Source organism: Plasmodium gallinaceum (assembly GCF_900005855.1).
Source record: "Plasmodium gallinaceum strain 8A genome assembly, contig: PGAL8A_v1_98, whole genome shotgun sequence".
Classification (NCBI taxonomy): domain Eukaryota; phylum Apicomplexa; class Aconoidasida; order Haemosporida; family Plasmodiidae; genus Plasmodium; species Plasmodium gallinaceum.
The window spans coordinates 1093036-1111337 of NW_021628265.1; the positions used below are offsets into that span (position 1 = coordinate 1093036).

At 16.5% G+C, this 18302-nt stretch overlaps 5 protein-coding genes across 5 annotated transcripts; 3 read left to right on the forward strand and 2 right to left on the reverse strand.

Annotated features, from left to right (window-relative positions):
* Positions 1–277: 277 nt before the first annotated feature.
* On the forward strand, positions 278–934 carry PGAL8A_00354600 (hypothetical protein; the record flags this gene model as incomplete). The annotated part of the gene is made up of 1 exon (XM_028672596.1): positions 278–934. One exon carries the CDS (start codon positions 278–280, stop codon positions 932–934), a length of 657 nt encoding a protein of 218 aa, XP_028529133.1.
* A 734-nt stretch (positions 935–1668) lies between these two features.
* PGAL8A_00354700 (conserved Plasmodium protein, unknown function) lies at positions 1669–3299 on the reverse strand (the record flags this gene model as incomplete). Its single annotated transcript, XM_028672597.1, has 3 exons — positions 1669–2904; positions 3069–3113; positions 3267–3299. The coding sequence occupies 3 exons, from the start codon at positions 3297–3299 to the stop codon at positions 1669–1671; spliced, it is 1314 nt and encodes a 437-aa protein (XP_028529134.1).
* A 1187-nt stretch (positions 3300–4486) lies between these two features.
* Positions 4487–11995, forward strand: PGAL8A_00354800 (conserved Plasmodium protein, unknown function; the record flags this gene model as incomplete). The annotated part of the gene is made up of 4 exons (XM_028672598.1): positions 4487–10700; positions 10873–11030; positions 11143–11400; positions 11534–11995. The coding sequence occupies 4 exons, from the start codon at positions 4487–4489 to the stop codon at positions 11993–11995; spliced, it is 7092 nt and encodes a 2363-aa protein (XP_028529135.1).
* A 501-nt stretch (positions 11996–12496) lies between these two features.
* On the forward strand, positions 12497–16434 carry PGAL8A_00354900 (conserved Plasmodium protein, unknown function; the record flags this gene model as incomplete). The annotated part of the gene is made up of 6 exons (XM_028672600.1): positions 12497–12652; positions 13647–14188; positions 14449–15340; positions 15453–15540; positions 15686–15734; positions 15816–16434. 6 exons carry the CDS (start codon positions 12497–12499, stop codon positions 16432–16434), a joined length of 2346 nt encoding a protein of 781 aa, XP_028529136.1.
* Positions 16435–16962: 528 nt separating this feature from the next.
* On the reverse strand, positions 16963–17974 carry PGAL8A_00355000 (cochaperone prefoldin complex subunit, putative; the record flags this gene model as incomplete). The annotated part of the gene is made up of 3 exons (XM_028672601.1): positions 16963–17234; positions 17348–17765; positions 17858–17974. The coding sequence occupies 3 exons, from the start codon at positions 17972–17974 to the stop codon at positions 16963–16965; spliced, it is 807 nt and encodes a 268-aa protein (XP_028529137.1).
* Between the last annotated feature and the right edge of the window lie 328 nt (positions 17975–18302).

The following is an 18302-nucleotide window of genomic DNA, read 5'->3' on the forward strand; positions in this document are numbered from 1 at the left end:
TTCCTATTTTATAATTAAAATTTATTAACTTATTCCAAGTATTTTTAAGTAATAATTTTTTATATCTTAAAAATAATTTTTTTTTTTTTTTTTTTTTGGTTTTTTTTTTGGTTTTTTTTTTTGGATTTTTTTTTTTTTGTCAATTGTTATCAGATAGATTTGATTTAAACTGTATCTTTTTTTTTTTTAATTGAGCAAAATTTATTAAAAGTGTTATTTTTTAATTATTTATCAACTATTTAAATATATGAATTTGTCAACTTTTTAAAAATTTATAATGTTTAATTTTGATAAAAATTTTGAAGAAAAATTTGCAGTAGCGATTGAAACACCATTAAAAAACAATATATATGAGTACTCATGTATGGAAAATATAATAAACAAAAGCTCTAAATGTTATTTAAATAATTGCAACTTGAAAAAGCTAGAAGAAAATTCAAATATAAGATTAATAGAAAAATCAGATACACAATATGAAATATCCAATAGTTTATATAAAAAATTTTTAGAGAATTCGTATATGAAAAAATGTGATTTAACAGATTTTGATAAAAAAAAACAGGATATATTAGAAAAGAAAATAAATGAAATATATTACTGGGAAAATAAAATAAAAAATTTATCAAAAAAAAAAAAAATAGCCATTAAAAACAAAGTAAAGTCACATTTAGAATTAATGAAATATAATGATAGTAGAAAAAAATTAGAGAAAATAGAATATTTAAAAAACAATAAAATAAATGAGCAATTAGCTATTTTGGCTAGAGCTGAATATGCTAAAGAAGTCATTGAAAGAAATATAAAATCAAAAAAAATAGTAAAAGAAGACAATATAAATTTTGTGATACTAAGTTTGGAAAACTTAAAAAAACACATTGAATACACTTATCTAAATAAAGAAAAGGAAAAAAAAAATAATTTTTTTTCTTTATAAAATCTAATATCTCTTATTTTTTTAGTGACATAAAAAATTAAGCAAAATATACATTATTAATAAACTAATAAATTTATTCTAGTAAGAAAAATAATTATTATTTTTTTATTCACCAATATATTTTAAGTATTTATTTTGTATTATTTAACACTTATTTTATTTTTTTAAATTTATATATATATATAGTGTATGTTGTTTAATTATATAATTATTCTTTTTTTTTTTTTGTATTCTTTTTTAACTTTATTTTTATTTTTTTTACATTACATATATATATATATATATATATATATATATATATTTTTTGTATAAGTAGAAATTAAAAAATAAAATAAAGAAATGTTAAAATTGCATATTTATAATAATAATCAAATATATTTTTTATTTATTATATCAATAAGAAAATTCTAATAAATAAAAGAAAATATACATATATAGAGTTATACTTAAAAAAAAAAAAAAAAAGGATAATTTAATGTCAAAAAAAAAAAAACAAATATTTAAAAGAGTAGCATACAAAACATTAAAAAATAGAATATATTTTAAAAAAAATTTTCAATAAATTTATTTTCTTCTAATGAATAAACAAATTATATTAATATATTAATAACAAGAGTTTAAATATTTTTTTTTAACATTACTTTTAAAATTCTCTAATAAAATTTTAAAATATATTAATGTTGTTTCTTTTATTCATTCATATTTATTTTAACTCGTTTATTTTAATTACTTTTTTAATTTACGTTAATTTTAAATATCTCCTCTAAATTTAATTTTGGAGTTGGAACATTATGGGATTCAATAATGTTATTGTAATTATCACTATTAATATTTATTAAAATTAAAAATTCAATTTTTAAAATTCTCTTTTTTATTTTATCATTTTCATCAACAATTAATGTGGAAAATTCTTCTCCTTCATTTAGTAAATCTACATATATATCATCATTAAAATTAATTTCTTTTTTAAAACTATTATATGCATTGTTATAAATTTTCATCATTTTTGTAGCTTCTAATTCTACAGTGGCAGATAATTCTTTATTAATACAATAAATTGAATAATTAATAAAGTTATAATGATCATTAAATGAATCATCAACTGAATTATGGTGATCATAAAAAAAATGGCTTTTTTGTGATTTTTTCAGTTCCATTTTTTCTTGAGTATTACTTCTTAATAATAAATTTTCTAATAAATCAAATATACCTGCATTTGCTTCATTAAAGCTATTATATTTGTTTGTTATTAATTCACTTATACTTTCTTGATTTATTGATGGATCTAAAATTCCTTTTATCTTTTCAAAAAACCATTCGTTCGTAGATGACATTATATTTTCATTTTCTTTATTATCTGCATTTTCTACCTTATTTTCATTTTCTACCTTATTTTCATTTTCTACCTTATTTTCATTTTCTACCTTATTTGCATTTTCTTCATTATCTGCATTTTCTACCTTATCTGCATTTTCTACCTTATTTGTATTTTCTTCCTTATTTACATTTTCATCATTATTTGTATTTTCTACCTTATTTGTATTGTCTTCCTTATTTACATTTTCTACCTTATTTGTATTTACTTCATTATCTGCGTTTATATCTATTTCTCTTTTATTTACTTTCTCTTCTTTTTCAATTAATTTTTCTTTTGATGTTATTAAACAATTTTCATCATTCTTATCATTAGATATTATTTCATCATTTTTTAAATTTAATTTATAATTCTCATTTCCTTCATCACTAGTGCAATAATCAGCATATGAACTCAGATCACTTAAAAATGGAGATTTATTCCTATTTTCCTTGATTTTTTCAATTTTTTTTTTTTTTTTCTTTTCTTTTTTATCAGAGATTGAATTGTCACATATTTCAACTAAATCATTTCCTAAATTATCTTCAATTTTTAAATTATTTTTATCTTCATTTCTATTGATTTCATCATTTATTTCATTTTGAATTTGTTTTTCCTTTAAAAAAAAAAAAAAAAAAAAGTGATATAAAAGCTATTATAAAACCTTTCAAAAATTAGTCATATTGAAGTATATAAACATACATATAATTAATTTTTATAATATTAAATTTTTTAAATAATTATTGTCACATAAATATTATTTTATTATTTTCTTTTTACTTCATATCCAAAAATGTTCCAAAATGTAAATTTACTGTTGGTTTCCTATAAAAAAGGAAAAAAAATATTTATTTAAATATTACTTAAAAAAAAAAAAAAAAAATTCATATATTATTTATTCTTCCTCCATTTCTCATATATAAGTATATTTTTATACTTTTTTATTTTTCTAATTTTTCATTAAAGTATATCTATTACAGTGTCAATATTATAATTAATGAGATTCCACATTATATAAGTTTTTATAAAAAACGAAATCAAATTTATATGAATAAGAATAATAATAACCCTTGCAATTTTTCATTAAAAAATTAAAATTAAAAAATATAAAAAAAAATGCTAATTAAAAGGAAAAATAATAAAGTGAAAGGTAAAATTAAGAAAAGGGACAAACAATATTTAAAAACTGTTTACCACAAAAAAAAGAAAAAGAAGTTAAGTCAACGGATCTTACAAAAAAAAAAATTTAGCTTAAATAATATATTTTATAATATAGAAAGTTTTTACAAAAAAGTAACAAAAAAAAGAAAACAAATAATAGAAAAAGTATAAATCAAAAAAAAAAGAAAAAAAAAAAAAAAAAAAAATTAATCTAATGTTGCTTCTTTAAAATTTTAAGTTTTAATTTTTTTTTTTTTTTTAATATATAATTCGCGTGCATTTGAAAGTTACAAGGATCAAAAAAAAAAAAAAAAAAAAAAAAAAAAAGAAAATAAACATACATATTTTAATAAATTAGAACTTAAAAATTTTTGAAAAATATACATATTTATATTTACATTAATTTTCAATTTAAATTTTATATACAATAATTTTTTTTTCGCATACTTTCCTATAATACATATTTTATAAAAATATATATATATAAAAAAAAAAAAAAATAAATAAAATAAATAAAAATATATATTACTATATATATTTTTAGCTTATATTTTTGTTCTAAAAAAAAAAAAAAAGAAAATAAAAAAAGAAAAAATGTAAATATAGAAATAAACACATTTATAAATGAGTTTAATATTTTTAAATGTTTAATTTTTTTTAAATAAAAGTTTATATTTTAAATGCAATTAATGAATATATATAAAAAAAAAATTTTTTTTTAACAATATAATAATATTCTTTTAATGGCCAAACGAGATGTTAATTTATGTTTAAATTTTCAAATTATATTTATATAGATATAAATAAGCCGCTAATATTTCAAAATAAAGTTTTATATATTTTAGGATATATATATATATATATATAGCTTTTATTTTTTTTTAATTTTTGAATACAATAAATCTTTTTTTTTTTTTTTTTTTCTCATATAACATTTTATTTTTGTTACATATATTTTTCTTCTAAATATTTTTTTAAAGTTGAATATTTTTATTTTATTTTTGTTTAGTTATTAGAATTTTGTTTATTGTTTAAAAATGCATAATTATGAAAATAATTACAAAAAAATATTTTGTGAAAATGTAAGTGGCATAAATGAAAAAGACCTTGATGTTAACGTAGAAAAAAATCAAAATTTTATTAAACTAAATTCTTTCAATATTAAGGAGGATAAACAAGAAAATAAAATTATTAATAACATTAATAGTAATCATATGAGAAGTTATAATAATTATTTAAATAAATATAAAGAAAATAATGATGCAGATAATAATAAATTCTTAATAAATAATTGCAATTTAATTAATAATTATGAAACTTCAAATATAAATTCATCTTCATCAAAAGAAGTATCAAATTGTAATGACATAATATATAAAAAAGAACAAAATTTTTATTCACATATAAAAAATATACATACAAATAACGATAATGAAATTAACAATAAAGAAAAACACAATATAAATTATGATAAAGATAAAACGAAAAATGATAAATTTTATATAAATTATGAAAAATCAAATAAAGGAAATTTAAATATGGAAAACAAAAATGAATATAATACAAATTCAAATATAAATGTATTAAATATGAATTCTTGTAATGATAAAAATATATCTCTAGAAAATTACTCTAACGTATTTGTTACTTGTAACACTAATAATAGTAATAATAACAGTAAACATTTGAAGATAAATTATGAAAATTGTATAAATGAAAAAGAAAATATTAATTTATATAAATTGAACAATAGAGGCATCACCTATTTTGAAAAAAATATATCACAAGTTAGTGATATAAGTAATGAACAATTTAATACAAACAATAATAATATTTCTCACCGTATAAATAATGAAAATTTTAATGATCATTATTATAATAATCATTTAAATATAAGAAAAAATAATTTATATAAGTCTAATGATATTATTAAAGATAGAATTTTCGTAGATAATGCGAAAAGTGAATCCCGAAATAATAAAAAATATATAAATGTTAACAATGATAATTCATACAATATAATTTATGATAATGAAAATAAAGCATTAGTTAATTATTATATTGATAGCAATAAAGTAAATAGTTTAATAGATAAAAATATGAATACAGTTAGTAATAATTTAGTAAATATAAAAGAAAAAGACAAATATTTAATTAATTCATATAATACAAATGAAACAGATAAAGATAATAATAATGTTATTACTTTAAAAAAAAATGATACAAATCATTTATTTAATTTAAATAATAATTATACTGAATATGATTTTAATAATAATAATTATTATTCAATTTGTGAAGATAACAAAAATATATTAATTGATAAATTTAATGGTAATAATTACTATAATATTGAGAAAAATGAATTTTCTTTAATTAAAGAGAGTAATAAAATGGATGTTAATAAAAGTAATTATAATGTTTATGATTATAGTAACTGTGAAAACAAAAATCAATTAAATTGCAAAAGAGATTATATATCAAGTGAGAATTTGCATAATTTAAAAAATATAGAAATAGAAAACAGAGGTTTAAATGAAAAAGAAATAAGAAATAATGATGAAGATAATAGTTGTCTTAATATAGACAAAAATAATTTTAATGAAGAATGTAAAAAAAAAAGTACAATTAATAGAAATAATCAAATTGATCGTAATCATAATATTTTGGAGGGTAATAATGGTTATTCAAAAAAAGAAATAAATAGTTTTAATATAAATAGTAATGAAAACAAAATTACTATGATGAATAATAATAATATAGCATTTTTTTATGACAAAATTGGGAATAACATAGATAATAATATAAAAATAAATGAAAACTTTAAGAATAGTAATTATGATAATAAATCATTTTATAATAAAAATAACAAAAATTTTCTTACAGAAGATCATACTATCAATAATGTGCTTAATGAAAATAATACACACCTTGATAATTTAAAAGACTTAAAAAATATCCATAATTTTAGTGATTATCTCAATATGAAGAAAAGTGATGACCTTTTTAATTTTAATGACAATTCTGACATAATAAATACCTTTGTGATTAAATATTTAAGTGATATAGATAAAATATATGAAATAAAAGAAAAAAATAAAAAAAATGATAATAATATAAATAGTTATTATAACATATTAGAATTATTATATAATGCATGTAAAAAGAAAAAGAAATTGAAAGATAAAAGGATAAGAGCATTGTTATATGTATTTAAATATATTAAAAAAAAAGAGAAAGAAAAAAAAAGAAATATGTATTTATTTGATATAGTAACATTAAAAAGATTGAATAAGCAAGTTGATTTATATATAGAATTTGTAAAAAAAAGAGAATATAAGAAAGATTTATGTTTACATTTGCATAAAAAAAATAAAATGAATGACGGAATAACAAATTGCAAGAATTTTTCGTATTCACAAACGAAATTTATTCAAAATATTTTAAATAAAAAATCAAATTTATTCATCAAATCGCAAAATCAACCACAAGTTAATAATAATCATTTTTATTTTAATCATACATTAAAAAAAGTTACTTATATAAATAACTTATTAGTGTATATTCATTTTATTATTTTAAAGTATATTTCTATTTTTTCAATAAATCAATGGAATAAGTTGCTATTTCAAGATATTGATAATTATAACGATCAAAAAAATAAAACATTTATAAAAAATTATATTAATTATAAAGATAATAAAATGAGTTTCCATGAGACATTTGTTTTTGTAAATAAACTAAACACAAATCAAAATTTTGAAATGATGAAAAATAATTTTAATGAAAAATATAAATTCCCAAATATTGAAAAGAATGAAGTAATACATAAAAATGAAAACAAAAATGAAACACAGCAGACGTCAGAAAAAATAAATGAACAAGAATTGGAAGAAAAAGGAAATTCGAAAAATTATAATTATATTGATAACCTTAATAAAAAGGTATATATAGGATTAAAAAATGAAAAAAATGATAATTTTTTTCATGATAGTAACATAAATAGCAATACAAAAAATAAGGAAGATAATTTTTGCATTAATAATTTAAATAAAAGTTCTGAAAAAGAAATGGATATTATTTCTTTTAAATTTGATAATAAAAATGTTATGAATAATAATAATGATCCTTCACACAATGGTAATAAAGACAGTAACTACTATATAAATTTAAATAATAATAGTAGCAACACTATTAATTATGACAATGTAAATAATAATAGTAACAATAATAATAATTATGATAACATAAATAATAATAGTAACAATAATAATAATTATGACAACATAAATAATAATAGTAACAATAATAATAATTATGACAATATAAATAATAATAATAACAATAATAATAATTATGACAATATAAATAATAATAGTAACAATAATAATAATTATGACAACATAAATAATAATAGTAGTAACAATAATAATAATTATGATAACATAAATAATAATAGTAACAATAATAATAATATTAATAACAGTGATAATATAAAAAATAATAGTAATCAAAATAATTACAGTGATAATTTAAATAAAGATAGTAATAATGAAAATAATCATAACAGTAACTATGATAATATAAAAAATAATAGTAATCAAAATAATTACATCGATAATTTAAATAATAACAGCAATAGTGAAAAGAATCAAAATATAAATGATGATAATAATAATAATAATTACGATGATAATTTAAATAATAATAGTAATAATAATAATAATAATAACAATGAAATTGGTAATTCAAATAATAATTTCAATATTCCATTAGCAAATAATAGTACTTATAATATAAATAAAAATGATAAAAATATTACAAATATTAACTGTTATTTAAATAATAAAAATAATAATGATTTATATACATACAATAACACATTTAATGAAATAAATAATTACGAAAATAAATATCAAGAATTAAATAACGAAATAATAGAAAAATTAAATCCTCTTAATATTAACAATGAAAATATTATTGATATTAATTATTATGAATATGTGATTGAGCCATTTGACTTTTTCTTTTATGATCAAATATATAATGAGATATACAATTATTTGCAAATGTTAAAAAATAATAATTCTTATTCAAATAACACTTATATGAATTGTGAAGAAAATCTAATAAAGAATTTACCATATCATCATTATGAATTTATTGAAATATTAATGAAGGAAATTATGAATGTTAGAGATTTAATCTATCGTAATAAATATGTAAGATACCTTTTTTATTATATATATAAAAATGATAAAAATAATTTAGTAGAAAGCATAAATAAAATTTTATCTTTAGAAAAAAAAAAGGTTTTATTATATAAAATACAAATGAAATTAAGATACAACATTTTTATTTCACGATTTTTTGAAAATAATTATATAATTATTAATAATACTGAAGATAAAGAACAAGAAGGAATAAATTTTAATGAAGCAAAAAGTAAATTATTTAATACTTTTTATAATAAATATAGTGACTACTACAATGAATATAAAGACAAAACAAACCAAATGAGAGAAAGAAAAAAAAAACTTTTTAATATTTGTGAAGAAAAATTTGGTGAAATTAAAAAAAAATTAAATATGTATTCTGATTATTTTAACAATGTGAGAAGGAAATTAGAAATAAAAACGTATATATATGAGGTGAATAAGAAGGAAGAAATATCTGTAAAAAAAGAATTAGAAAAAAACAAAATTCAAGAAGAAATAACAAAAGAAGAGATTGAAAAAGTTGATAAAGAAAATATAGAAATGAAAAAGGATGTAGAAGAGGGAATTCAAAAAGAAGAAAAAAAAAAAGAAATTAACAAAAATGAAGTAATTAAAGAAAACACATTAAATGATAGAATAGAAAAAATTGTTGATTGTCTTGAAAATGTTCAAGATAATGAATACGAAAAAGAAAAATTAAATTTTAGTGTACCTTATAACTACGTGGAATTTTTATATGATAAAAATTATACTATTATTATAAATAGCGAAAAAAGTAATTCAAGAAAATTTAAAGCTTCTTATATAATAAATTCTAATTTAAAGGGTAATGAAAATTTATTAATTATAACATCAATACTTAATACTGTAACATGGAAGAAGTTATTTTTCTCTTTTAAAAATATAACCGTTTATAAAAATGAAGAAAGTATAATAGAAAATAAAATATCCGACTTATATTCAAACCTTATTATATGTATAGATTTCTTGCCAAAAATTTTACATGTTACTTGTGATATAATATTGTTAGATTTATGTCATTTTAATTTATTAAATCAAATAAATATATTAAATGATTTATCCCTTTTAAATGTAAAAAAAAAAATATTAATATTAAATTGTTTATCAGATAATTGGAACTTTTTAAGTTCATTATTTTTCTTAAATAACCACATTTCTAATAATTCATTAATCAATAGCACTTTTCAATTAAATCATAGTGAAGAAGATAAAAAAATTTTAAGTAATTTAATGCTTGAATTTATTTCCAATTTTTGTATAACAAATCAACAAAATTCATTATTAGAAAGGAAGAATAGAAAATGTTTTATTTTAACATATATGAGTGGTATTCAAAAATTTATATATGATAATGTAGATGATAAAAATAAAATTCTTGCATGTGTTCATCCACTATTGATGTTAAACGAAAAAAATTTTTTTTTAAAAGATTTTAACATATCAGAAAAGTTTGAATTATTAAAAAATATTATAAAAAAATTTTGCGTTTTAAAAAAAAAAATACTAATATGTTATTCTGGAGAGAAACTAGTAATATTAATACAAATACTCTTGTATCTTTATTCGTTACATAATTCTTCGAACATATTATTATTCAATCATGAAATTAATAAGGATATTAATTTAGATAATTATGATGTTGCTATAATAGTGAATAATCACACAGAGTTTTTAGAATATTTTAAACATGAAAAATTATCTTGTTATTTTTTAGTATCTACATACACTAAAGAAGAAGATTCTCTATTAGAAAATTTCAAAAATAGTAAAGAATTATACTTTTTTAAAAAGAAAAAAGAAGAATTTATAAACGCAAAAAAAAAGAATAGAGAATTACTTTATAGATATTATATTAACAATCTTATTTCAGAAAATGATGAGCAATTTATACTATTCAGTATAATTGATCAAAAAGAGAAAATTTATTCTCATACCTCTTATAATGAAATAGTATTACCCACTTGTTTTTCTACAATATTATCTAATTGTGATAATGTTTCACAGTATACTGGTTAAATAAAAGAAAAATTTTTATAGATTGCATATATATTTTTTATATACTTACATAATAAATATATTCCTAATATTTATGAAAATATTCTATGTTTCTATTGTTATTCTTTGCTTATTTATGTATAATTATATGTTTATATATATTTTTATTCTTTTTTTTTTTTTAATAGAATATTGGAAAGATATAAAGAATGCTCACAATTTTTGGGACTTGAATATTTTGAATAAAGAAAAAATAAAATTTTACTTAGATAAAAAAAAAATGATATATGACAAATATCAAAATATTATATCCCCAATTTCAGAGGAATACTTACCACCACCTCAAGTATAAATAATATATATATATATATATAAAATAAACATTTCAAATATATAATTAGATACACCTATTTTATATTCGGTTATTTCATCATGTTTTATTTTTTTTTTTTTATTAGATTCATTATTATTTGAACAATTCCATGAACGAAAAAACTACGTTTAATTTTTGCATATCTATAGCTTTAGATGAAATTATTCAGGAATTAAGTAGAAAAAAAGAAAAAGATGATTTTGATGAAATAAAAAAGAATATCTTATTAAATATTAAGGAAAAATCAAGTAAAAATTATTTTTCTTCTTTACGTAAAATGGAAAAAATCTTATGTAAATTTTTGGAGGAAAATAAAAAAAAATCTTTTGAGCAATTTTTAAAGGTATTTTAATAACTTATTATTTTTTTTTTTTTTCATTTTTAAAATAATTTTTCTTTTATAAAAATGAAAATTGGAACATTTATGTGAATTTATATATATATATATATTTATATATTTTTTTTTTTTTATGTAGTGTTGTGAAAGTTATAGTCAAATTATAATGAAGTGTACAGAAAAGTTATTTTTCACTTTTAACAAATCATATAATAATCATTTTAAAAATTTTGAAGATTTTTGGTGTGATGAAGAAGAAAAAAGGAAAGAAAAATGGAAAGAAATTTGGGAACTGAATGAAAAAAATGAAAATGATAAAGAGAAAAACAATATATATAATATGTGTGTAGAAAAAAATGAATTATGTGATAATTATAATAATGATGATGGATTTGATAAATTAAAAAATGAATTTAATTTAAAAGAAAAAAAAAATTTTCGCATTAGACTTTCTTCTCAGTTATTTGAAGATAACGAATTGAATCAATTATTTATTAATGGAAAAAAAATACGTACATCTCTTAATGAAAAAAAAGAAAAAGATAAAAAAACTTGTTTATATATAGAAAGAAAAGAAGAACAAGAAATAGAAAATTATTAGGAAAAAAAAAAAAAAAATGAAAAGAGCTAAATAAATAGAATAATTAAACCGAAAAAATGTTTCAAATAAGTATCCTTATAAAAAATACTAAAATTAACGAATAAATATATGATAAAATAAAGCCATGCTATTATAGAATTCATTCAGATTTTATTCAAATAAAAAAAAAAAAATAAATAAAATAAAATTTATGTTATTTTTGAGGGAATATCATTATAAAAAAAAAAAAAAAAATGTAAAAATGAAGAATTTTGTAATAATCAAATAAATACAATTAAAATAAAGAGTAGCTACATTATCTAATATATATATGTGTATACATATAAAAAAATGTGCACATATAAAAGAAAAAAAAAATTTTAAATATAATATAAATGAACATTTATTAAAAAAAAAAAAAAAAGTTATATATTAAATGAAAAAAAATAAAAAAGAAACATGATGAAAAATTTTATAATTTAATATTATTGTTATTACATATTTATTTTTTTTTTTTTAAAAATGAATATGCAAGGGAAGTTATCACAAATAAAAAAGTTACTAGAATTGCAAACTTTTCAAAATAATGAAACAAGAGAAAATCTAATAAAATTATTAAGGGAATTATATTTAATTTACATGTTTTATGAGACTGATAACATAAACAAAATTCTTAAAGTATGATTAAAAAAAAAAAAAAAAAAAAAGGAAATAATAATTTCTATACAATTTTACAAAAACACATATGTACATTATATAATTTATATATTTTTGAAATTATTATGCTTTATATTTAAAAAAAAAAAAAAAAAAAATAAAGAAATTCAAAACCTTAAGTTGATATATTTGTAACAAAAGTTATAATTAAAATTTATTATTTGTCAAGAAATTAAAATATAAAACATTTAATTGTCAAAAATATACATTTTACTAATATTTTCATATATTATTCATCATAATATTATATAAGTTATTAAAAATTATATTCATAATTTTTCCCTATTTTTTTATTATTTTGATTGCATTTTTATTCTATTGTTTATTATTTTTTCTTTTTTTTATGATTATGTTCATATTAAATTCAGCTTGTTCATATATATTTAATAATTATTTTTTAAAAATGGTTTATTTTTTTATTTAAAAAATTGTAGAATTTTTGTTTAATATATGTATTTATAGAAAACTTATTTGATTTTAAAAATTATAATTTTCTATTTCTATGTCTGTATACATGAATGATAATTGATTTCTTCTTTTTTTTTTTTTAATTTTTATGTTTTTCATTTATGTATATTTATTTAAGCTTATTTATTTTTTTCTCGTTTTAAATTTTAATAAGGAATTAGATATGTTATATATATATATATATAATATTAGCAAGCTTTTAAACACGTTTATTTATAAATATTTAGGTAGTGTATAAGAGATATATATATATATATATATCATTAATTATATATTTTTTTAGTATATTATTTTCTTAATTGTTTTCATTTGTACTTTTTATTATAAAAATAAGTATTTTTTTTTTTTTTTTTTTAAAAGACATTGAAATAATATGAAAAAACTTAAAATAATTAAAGAAATGAAAAAATATAAAGCTTTTACGTTTTTAAAAATAATGTAAATTTCTTATTTAATTTACCTTATATTTGTTTAAATTTTTTTTTAGTATAGAAGAGAACATAAATCTATTTTACGTTTATTGCTTGTTCATGTAGATAGTGAAAATCATATTAACAATGGAGAAAAAATTTTAATGATTAATTTATTAAAAATAATGGAAAAAAAAGTAGATAAACTTTTTTCATATTATCCAAATATATGGAAAGGATACAATTCTTCTTTTTTTTTTTATATCTCTATGCAATATGATGACAAAAATTTAATTAATACTTTTTTTTCTATTTTAACAAATTCTAAAAATTCATATAAGAATATATATATTTCCATGTTATTATTTAAGTCTAATGATTTTCTAACTAAAATAAAAACATTAAAATTTATTTTTCAAAAGTATATTTTAAGTAATGGAAATAATGAAAATAACGTTCATGAAGGAGAGGATATTTTTAATGAAAAAACGATTTTTACTAATTTTCTAACAGAACAAAATGATTCTAAAAAAATTACAGAACAAATAATGAGTTGTTTTTTCTTTTCTATAATATCTGACTTAATTAAAAATGATTATATCACTTTACTAAACGAAACGTATTAAAATAAAAAAAAATATATAGAAATAAACATAACTTATCTAGTATACTTTATATTCTGAAAAACTTTTTGTTTTTTTTTTTTTATTTAACATATATTTAATTTATTAATATATTATGAAAAATATGATACTTTTTAAAGTTGATATTTTCATTTATAATTTTATTAAATTTTTAGTTTTCATAGTAATTTTTTTTCTTAATCTTTTATTAACTGTTCCATTATTTTTTATTTATTTTTTTTTTTTTTTTTATTAGTAAAAAAGAAAATGATGAAATTATTTTGAAATGTATAAATGAAAAAGTGGGTACTGTGGAAGAAAAATCTAAAAATAATTATATAAAAAGGTTAATTTATTATTCTGTTAAAAAAAATATATTTTATAGTTATTTTAATCTAAATGAAAATAGTAATATATTGAATGAAAGTACAAATGAAAATGAAACAAACATAGACAAAAGTTTTTGGGAAGAGGAAAATAGGAAATTAAGTATCATTAAAAAAGAAAATTTATATTATGATATAGAAAAGGATAAAATTCTTTGTAATAAAATAAAAAGTCATTATAATGAGAACTTTTTGAATGGAATTTTTTTTTATATAAGAAATTTGATAAAAAATTATGAAAATTTTTGTTCATCAAAGAATAACTTGAATAAGATAGAAAAGAATTATGTTTCATGCTGTTTAATCCAGTGTGTATCTATTTTATTTAATATATGTTGCCTTAATAACAAATTTGTAAATAACTCTTATAATTTGATAAAAGATATGAAAAAAAAATTATCAGATTACATGAATTGTTCTATTATCGTTTCAATAGCTGAATTTATTTTGTTTTTTTCTTCTGATGAAGAATTTGTTAGAGTATCTAACTATTTGTTTTCGTTTTTTTCAAAAGAATATAAAAATTATTTAGCAGCTATTACCTTTTTTGATTTTATAATAAAAAACGCAAACATACTTAATGAAAGAAAATTTTTTTTTCAGAAATATTATGTTATAATATTAGAAACTTATTTTTATCATTATAGAATTTTGAAAAATGATTTAATTTATATTTTGCCATATCTAATTTATGATAATAATTATAGGGATTTTTTATGTTTCCTTTTAGACGCACCTCTCTTGATTAATAACGAAAACATTGTAAAAAGAAAAAAAAAAAAAAAAAAAAAGGAATTATAAATTGCATATTATATGAATTCACATTTTAAAAATATAAATGAATTTTTTTCATTATGAATTTATCATATAATAGGCAAAAGTAAGGGACGTTAACACATATAATAAGGGAAAAGATAAAGATTTTCAAACTGCAAAAAATTATAAAACAACCCATAATGAAGGTCTTATTACATACTATATATATATATATATGTGTGTAACAACTGAAAATATTTTAATTTTTTTTTTTTTTTTTTTTTTTTTTTTTTTAAATGCATTTATTCAGGAATAATATCTTATATACATTTTTATATTTTTATCTTATAGATGGCTTAATTTCTTTGAATTACAATAATGATCATCATCAAATTATTAAGTATGTTGTTTTTACTTTCTATTATAAATTAATTTTTATATTTTTTCTTTCATTTTTTTAAATATATTGAAAACTTTATAGACACACAAAAAATAAAAGGAGAGCAATAGATGTAAAGGAGAATATGCATAAGTATTTTAAAATTTATTTTGAAACGATTTTTTTAAGAAATAATGAAGTATGGATATTGGAAATAACTAAAATTTTATTACATAAATTAAGTGATATAGAAGTACTTGAAATGATAAATAAGGAAAGTTTAAAAGAAATATTTAGAAATATAAATAACATAATTAATAACAATTCAAGAATATTATTGATTTTTAAAAATGAATTTATAAATTTGTTAAAAAAAAATTCAGATAATTATTTTTTAATAAAGAGAAAAATATTAGATATAATTGGACATAATATAGAACATATGAACATTACTTACGATAAAATTGAAGATTATTATATAACTTTAAATTCTTTTTTTTCAAATAATAATTTTAAAGAATTAAAATATTGGATATCTTTAATTCATGCTTTCACTAATATTGCACTATATTGTCATGATTTAGCTAATAATATTTTAAATACATATAAAAATTTTATTTCTCAAAATAACGTTACATTAATACTAAAATATATAGTTATGGAAAATATAAATATTATAGAAAATAAATCGTATGCTAAGAATATAAATTTTACAAAATAAAATTATATGAATTTCAGTTAATTCGTGTTCTACTATTCCCTTTTAATATTATAATAAAAAAAAAATATATAATAATTGTACTAATATACACGAACTAAAAATATATATTGCTTTTTTTAATTTTTAATTTTTTTTTTAATTATTTTTGTTTATTAAAAAATATATATTTGTAAATAATTAAGAAATATGAAATAATATATAGGTAACATTTATATTGGCAAATATCCAAATTTATAACATTCATTATAAAATATATTTTTTTATTATATTTTAAAGTATTTTGTTTAGAGAAAACTCATTAAAAAATGCAATAATGTATATATAAATATATATTCTAGATAAACAAATTAAAAAAGGTAAAAAAATAAGATAATAAAGTTATAGGATACAATACTGAACCAAAGGTAGGATAAAATATATAAATATTTATAAAAAAATAAAAAGTAATAATATTTTTTACTACATTATGTATAATTATACATGTAAGAGACTTGAGATAAAAAAAATACTTTTTTTTTTTTAATAAAGTTAACTATTTACTGAAGGATTAACATTAAGTGAAGAGGGTTGTGTGTTTGTATTTAAATTATTAATTTGCTGTTCTCTTTTAATTTGTATATAATTCTTACATAAATCTATTTCATTTTTTTTTTCAATTAATGTTACTTTTAATTTTTTTATTTGTTCGTTTAATCTTTTTACTTTATCATTAAAATACTCAATTGTTTGTTCAGAATTTCTTTGAACGTAATAATTTGTTCCCATACGTATTAAAAAATTTTCAGTATCAACAATTTTTCCTTAAAAAAAGAAATAAGAAAAACAAAAAAAAAAATAGGTGAAAATAGAATATTACCATAGTAAAAATTTAATTTTTAGATATTCTTATGAATTTTTTTTTATTTTATTTTACCTGGAATATAAACTAAAGATGTCAAAGGTATATGAACATCTAAAGTTTGTTGCTTTTTTTCTTTCTCTTTCTCCTTCTCGTTCTCCTTCTCGTTCTCCTTCTCTTTCTCCTCCTTCTCTTTTTCTATTTCTTTTTCTTCTTCTTTATTGCTTATTTTAATTTTGTCAATTAAATTATCTATATTTTCTAATTTATTTTTTTCTTGAGAATCTTTTATATCTACACTTTTATTTTTATCATCTGGTTCTTTACCACATAATTTAATTAGCTCTGAGCGTTCTAATTCATTCATGAATATATTAAAATTTTTTGCCTCATATTTAGAAGGGTTTAATTGTTCTACACAATTCTTACATTTATCATAAGTTACTACAGCACTTTCTAAAATAGTATAATTTTTTTTTATCAACTTCCATTCCTATGAAGAGAAAAATATATCATAATGAAGTAAATAGAATTAAAATAAAGATTTTTTTTTTATTTTTTTTCATTTTTTTTCATTAGTAAAACCTCTTCTAATTTTAAAGTTAAAGATACTAATTCTTCCAGACCTAATGTATTTAATTGAATTACGACATTTGGTTTTTCTCTTTCATTTTCTTCAATCTTCTCTAAATCGCAAGCCATGGTTGCATATAAAAAATAAACTAAAACAAAAATAGAAAAAAAACAAGATACTGAAAAAGCTCATCAAACTGTCTAAAGAATATATATATGTATATATGAAGTATTATATTTTATTAATTTTAAAAGTATTTTAAGTATTAAAGAAAATATACTGTGATAATATTTACAGTATATGTATTTATGTTTTAAAAGCTTTTTAAATTTTAAAACATTTATTTTTATAATATATATTTACATCTTTATAAAAGTAATAAAAAAATATATTAAATAACAAAAGCTTTATATTTGTTTTATTTTATTTTTTATTATTGAATAGAAAAAAATATAA